This window comes from Mobula hypostoma, chromosome 12, assembly GCF_963921235.1.
Source record: "Mobula hypostoma chromosome 12, sMobHyp1.1, whole genome shotgun sequence".
NCBI classification, from domain to species: domain Eukaryota; kingdom Metazoa; phylum Chordata; class Chondrichthyes; order Myliobatiformes; family Myliobatidae; genus Mobula; species Mobula hypostoma.
The window spans coordinates 7,773,675-7,779,674 of NC_086108.1; the positions used below are offsets into that span (position 1 = coordinate 7,773,675).

At 44.4% G+C, this 6,000-nt stretch overlaps 1 protein-coding gene across 2 annotated transcripts in view; it reads right to left on the reverse strand.

Annotated features, from left to right (window-relative positions):
* The window catches only part of sae1 (SUMO1 activating enzyme subunit 1), a 231,684-nt gene extending 226,110 nt beyond the window's left edge, over nucleotides 1–5,574 (reverse strand). For both annotated transcript variants that reach the window (XM_063063584.1, XM_063063586.1), the window contains exons 1-2: nucleotides 5,427–5,574; nucleotides 192–303 (exon numbers count right to left, since the gene is read on the reverse strand). In XM_063063584.1, coding sequence (XP_062919654.1) covers nucleotides 192–303; nucleotides 5,427–5,518 — 204 coding nt within the window. In that variant the 5' untranslated portion in view covers nucleotides 5,519–5,574. The remainder of the gene's footprint in view (nucleotides 1–191; nucleotides 304–5,426) is intronic.
* Between the last annotated feature and the right edge of the window lie 426 nt (nucleotides 5,575–6,000).

Sequence of the window (6,000 nt, forward strand, 5' to 3'; positions counted from 1 at the left end):
AAGCTGCTTTGTATCTACCAGTGACTCCGTCTCTCCAGTGATTTCATCCACGCTACAACAGGCCGAAAGGCCTCTACTGTGCTTAGTGTTCTACGCCTATAGGTTGTATTGATATAAGTTGTTCCTATTGATAGAATACCAAAGCTCAAAGTACTACCAAACATTGAGGTGATAGAACTTTGCTGGAATACCTGCTGATGATCGAGTAGAGTCAGTGCTTTGACGCCTGCCAGAATAAGATTTTTGGCCACTTCAGCTCCAAGGCCCTTCATCCCCACCAGCAGCACACGGGAGCCACGTAACCTAGAAAACAAGTTCAAAGTATTGTCATTCAACCATACATGTATACACAGCTAAGCGAAACAATATTACTCTGGGACCAAGGTGTAAGACACAATAACTGTATCATAAACAGCACATACAGTAATATCGACAAAATAAACAGATTAAAAATGTATTCTGTAGAAGAACAATACTGTGCAGATGTCTCCACATAATTACATCTTTACTTAAGGCAGTCAGAGACTTTGTGATAGTGTAAAGCTATTAGCATGACAATAAATTTGCAGGATTTTGTATTATAAACATGAGAAAATGACACATGGCATCCCCTGATTCAAGGTCAAAGGCAATCTCTTCGACCACTATTCTGTTCAATTAACTTACTATGGACTGGGTAAAGTTAAAATGTCAAATATAATTTTCTTTGAAAGAGTACAGAGAAAATTTACAAGGATGTTGCCGGGTCTGGAGGACCTGGGTTATAAGGAAAGATTGAATAGATTAGGACTTTATTCCTTGCAACGTAGAAAATTGAGGGGAGAATTGATAAAGGTATACAAAATTATGAAATAAGCTGTAGAGTTGTGAACTCAGCCAGCTCTATCATGAGCACTAGTCTCAGTAGTGTCCAGGACATCTTCAAAAAGGTGGCATAGTCATAGTCATACTTTATTGATCCCGGAGGAAATTGGTTTTCGTTACAGTTGCATCATAAATAATTAAATAGTAATAAAACCATAAATAATTAAATAGTAATATGTAAATTATGCCAGGAAATAAGTCCAGGACCAGCCTATTGACTCAGGGTGTCTGACCCTCCAAGGGAGGAGTTGTAAAGTTTGATGGCCACAGGCAGGAATGACTTCCTATGACACTCTGTGTTGCATCTCGGTGGAATGAGTCTCTGGCTGAATGTACTCCTGTGTCCAACCAGTACATTATGTAGTGGATGGGAGACATTGTCCAAGATGGCATGCAACTTGGACAGCATCCTCTTTTCAGACACCACCGTCAGAGAGTCCAGTTCCATCCCCACAACATCACTGGCCTTACGAATGAGTTTGTTGATTCTGTTGGTGTCTGCTACCCTCAGCCTGCTGCCCCAGCACACAACAGCAAACATGATAGCACTGGCCACCACAAACTCATAGAACATCCTCGGCATCGTCTGGCAGATGTTAAAGGACCTCAGTCTCCTCAGGAAATAGAGACGGCTCTGACCCTTCTTGTAGACAGCCATCATTAAGGACCTCCATCACCCAGGAAATGCCCTTTTCTCATTGTTACCATTAGGAAGGAGGTATAGAAGCCTGAAGACACACACTCAATAATTCATGAACAGCTTCTTCCCCTCTGCCATCAGATTTCTGAATGGACATTGAACCCATGAACACTACCTCACTACTTTTTTCCCTTTTTTGCACCACTTATTTAACTTAATTTCATATCAGAACTGTTTTATTATTACGTATTGCAATATTTGGGTGGCAAGGTCTGAGGTGCTCCTTCCCTCCGCTAGCCTGCAGGTCACCCTTGGACCAGATATAGCACCTGCTTAGGGACCCCCCCAATCAGGGTCACGTGAAGCCATAGGAGCAAGTGGTGGATGGTCGTACGAGCAGCTGGTTCATATCACAAGTCCTGGTTACGTGACCACTGACACCAGGCAGACAATCTCTGAAGAGTGTTGATAATGGCTGGGGTCACCCATCTTGTTTGAGACACTGCCAAGAAGGCAATGGCAAACCACTTCTGCAGAAAAATTTGCCAAGAACAATCATGGTAAGGAAATACTATGATCGCCCACATCACACGACACAGCACATGATGATGATGATTGCATTGTACCGCTGCTGCATAACAAATTTCACAACATATGCCAGTGATGTTAAACCAGGTTCTGATTCTGCTCTGCCTCCATGAAGCCATATTGCTTCTGGTGCGAATCTGTAATCATGGCATGATACATTTATATAGGAGTGCAGAACAAAGGGGAAAAAATAGCTCAATCAAATCTTTCTTCCAATAATCCTGTTATGTACAAGATGCATTGACAACAAACAGGCTGAAGTCTCCAATATCAAGCTCCTGGGTGTCAGTATCTCTGAGGATCTGTCCTGGGCCCAACATATCAATGCAATTACAAAGAGGGCACAACAGTGGCTATATTTCATAAGGAGTTTGAGAAAATTCAGTATGTCACCAAAGACATTCACAAATTTCTACAGATGTACCACGGACAGCATTCTAACAGGCTGCAGCACCGTCTGGTATGGGGGGAGGGGGGGAAGAAAGGGGCAACTGCACAGGATTGAAATAAGCTGCAAAAAGTTGTAAAATTAGGCAGCTCCATCATGGGCATTAGCCTCCGTAGTATCTAGGACATCTTCAAGGAACAATGCCTCAAAAAGTTGCTGTTCATCATTAAGGACCCCCAGCACCCAGGACATACCCTCTTCTCATTGCTACCATCAGGGAGGAGGTACAGGAGCCTGACTCAGGAACAGCTTCTTTCCATTATTCTGAATGGACATTGAACCCATGAACACTAGCTCACTACTTTTTTATTTCCATTTTTGGATTACTTATTTAAATTTAGCTATTATATTTACCTACTGTAATTCACATTATTTTTTCTATTATGTACTGCAACGTACAGCTACTGCAAAGACAATGAATTTCATGACCTATGCCAGTAATACTGAATGTGATTCTGATAAATGAATTCACATCCACAAGCCGCTGAAGCAAGTAAAGCCTGTCCAGGGGCTGACAGCCGCAGCTACAGCCACAGAGTCAGTCAGTTCAGAGCTGTGTTGATGGCGTCAGACTACAGCCGCAGATCCAGTTCCATGCTGAAGCACCTCCATCCAATTGCGCAAGTAGTAAAGCACATTTAGCCCTCAGGACGTTCTACATTAAACTGCAACCAAAAGCGAGTCCACAGCCACGAGCCTCTGAGGTGATCACACCTTGCAGCGAGAGGCCCAAGAGTCCTGCACCTTCCACCGGCAGCAGCGAGAGAGACCGGTCAAACATGGGCAGACGGTGCCGAACACTCGTTCATTTCCCGCTCTCGTCCTTGTTGATTTTAACCTTGCTCGACACTTTAATTGGCAGGGAACAACGGTGCCAACCACAGGCTCATATTCTGCCATTAGGAATCAACCTCCAGCAACGAGTGTAGCTGCACTCCTCACCAAATCCTCCAAGAGATCGCAGAAGCGCCAGATCGTTCAGTTGGTCAAAAAGACGTTCTTTAAGGAGGAAATTACAGGCTGCAATTGATCCCAATTCAAAAGAAGTCATAGTCACAGAAAAGTACAGTCCAGTAACAGGCCCTTCAGCCCATCTAGTCCATGCAAAACCATTTATACTGCCTACTCCCATCAACCTGTATCAGAACTATCACCTGCCGTCCACGTCCCATCATTCTTATAAACATTGAAATCAAACTTGCATGCATCATTTGCGCTGGCAACTCAGTCCACACTCTCACCACCCCCATGTTCACCTTTCACCCTTAACCTATGACCTCCAGCTGAAGTCCCAACCAACCTCAGTGGAAAAAGCCTGCTTGCATTTACCCTGTCATAATTTTGTATACCTCTATCAAATCTCTCCTCAATTGTCTACGTTCCAAGGAATAAAGTCCTAAATCTATTCAATCTTTCAACATAACTCAACACCATCCTTGTAAATTTTCTCTGTACTCTTTCAATCTTACTTACATCTTTCCTGTAGGTCAGTGAACGATACTGCACAGAACACTCCAAATAAGGGCTCACCATCTTATACAACTTCAACATAACATCCCATCTCCTGTACTCAATACTTAGGTTTATGAAGGCCAATGTGCTAAAAGCTTTCTTTATGAACCTCTCTGCCTGTGACACCTTTCAATGAATTATGGACCTACATTACCAGACCTGGCATATTTAGAAGAGTATCCAGTTCTGGGAGCTGTCCGCCAGAAATGTGAATGGAAGAATTGGCTTATTTCACGATATATGCCAGTGATATTAAACCAGATTCTGAACTATACTCACTTGCCACATCAATTGAGATGTTTCCCACAATGATCTCACTTTAAGTACTCTTTATCTCATGTTCTCATTATTTACTGCTATTTATTTCTATTTGTATTTGCAGAGTTTGTTGTTTTCTGCACTCTGGTTGCTTTTTCATTGATCCTGTTATAGTTACTATTCTATAGATTTACTGAGTATGCCCACAGGAAAATGTATCTCAGGGTTGTATATGGTGACATATATGTACTCTAATAATAAAACTTACTTTGAACTGAAGCAGTAAAAGGGAAAACAGAATGCAGAATGGCAAAGGTGGGATGCACTTTCAAAAAACACAAGGTTCTGCAAATGCTGGAAATCTTGAGCAAAATACACAAAGTTGTGGAGGAAATCAGTAGGTCAGGCAGCTTCTATGGAGGGGAATAGACAATCAACTTTTGTCACTAAGACAAGGGTTCTCAACAGTCTTTATGCCTTAGACCCTTACCATTAACCAAGGGGTCCATGGACCCCCGCTGTAGGGGAATCGAAGGCCCTTCCATCAGAGATTGGAAAGGAAGGGGGCAGAAGCCAGACTAAGATGAGGAGAGAGAGGAGTGCAAATGAGATGAGGTGAGGGTGAAGGTAGGTGGGTGGGGGAAATGAAGTAAAAAGCTGGGAGGTGATAGGTGGAAGGGATGAAGGGCTGAAGACAAAGGAACCAAATAGGAGAGGAGAGTGGACCATGGGAGAAAGGGAAGGAAGATGGGAGCTAGAGGAAGAGGTTACAGGCAGGTGAGGAGAAGAGGCGAGGTGTGAGAACCACGTTTTGTGAGCACCATGACATACCACCAAGTGAATTATCCAGTGTAGGAACGTAGAGTAAGATCCCACAATGTGAAAGGGGGGCAGGCAGATGTGCACCTTAGGACTTATATTAAACGCTGAGCAACTCTGTACGGTAACTGATCAAATTGCAATGCAATACTACGATCTCTTTAGCCGGGCGAACGTGTCGGCCAGCTAATAAACGGTGCCAGCCACTTTAATAAGACGCCCCTGCTCCCTTTCAGTGGGACCACCGGTGCTGTTCGCCGCCAAAAAAAATTAACCGAGCGCTTTCGCTGTATTCACCGTTTCTGAGCCTCCAGCCCCCACAGGCGGATCTGCCGGTCATACTGCGCCGCCTCCTCCTCACTGATCACCGGTTCTTCCTTCTCCACCATGTCGCCGTCCGCCCGCCCTTTTCCAATCCCGCGTACCGGCCCCGTGACGTCCGCACTCCGTGCGTACACGGCGTCATCGCGTCAGACGTCCCCTCACCTCCCCTCCCTCCCGTGCGACGTCACGGGGAGGAGGAGCGCCGACGGACGAGCCAACCTTTGGAGTTACGTGAGGACGTTACGTCTTTCATTCATTCAATAATCGATTGCTCCCAAAGGAAATTCGTGTCACAGTAGTATTACAAGTGCAGAGATATAAATATCAGAAGAGAAGTAGACAGAATAAAAAATAATTTAGTATAAACAGTCTAACAGGAGTGTGTCAAACTGCATCTCAGGGTGGTATGGCAATTGTCCCGTATCGGACCGCAAAGCACTCCAGCCTGTGGTGAAAACTGCCCAGCGGATTATCGGCACCCAATTGCCCAGCATTGAGAACATCTACCATAAACGCTGCCTGGGCAGGGCGAAAAGCATTATCAGGG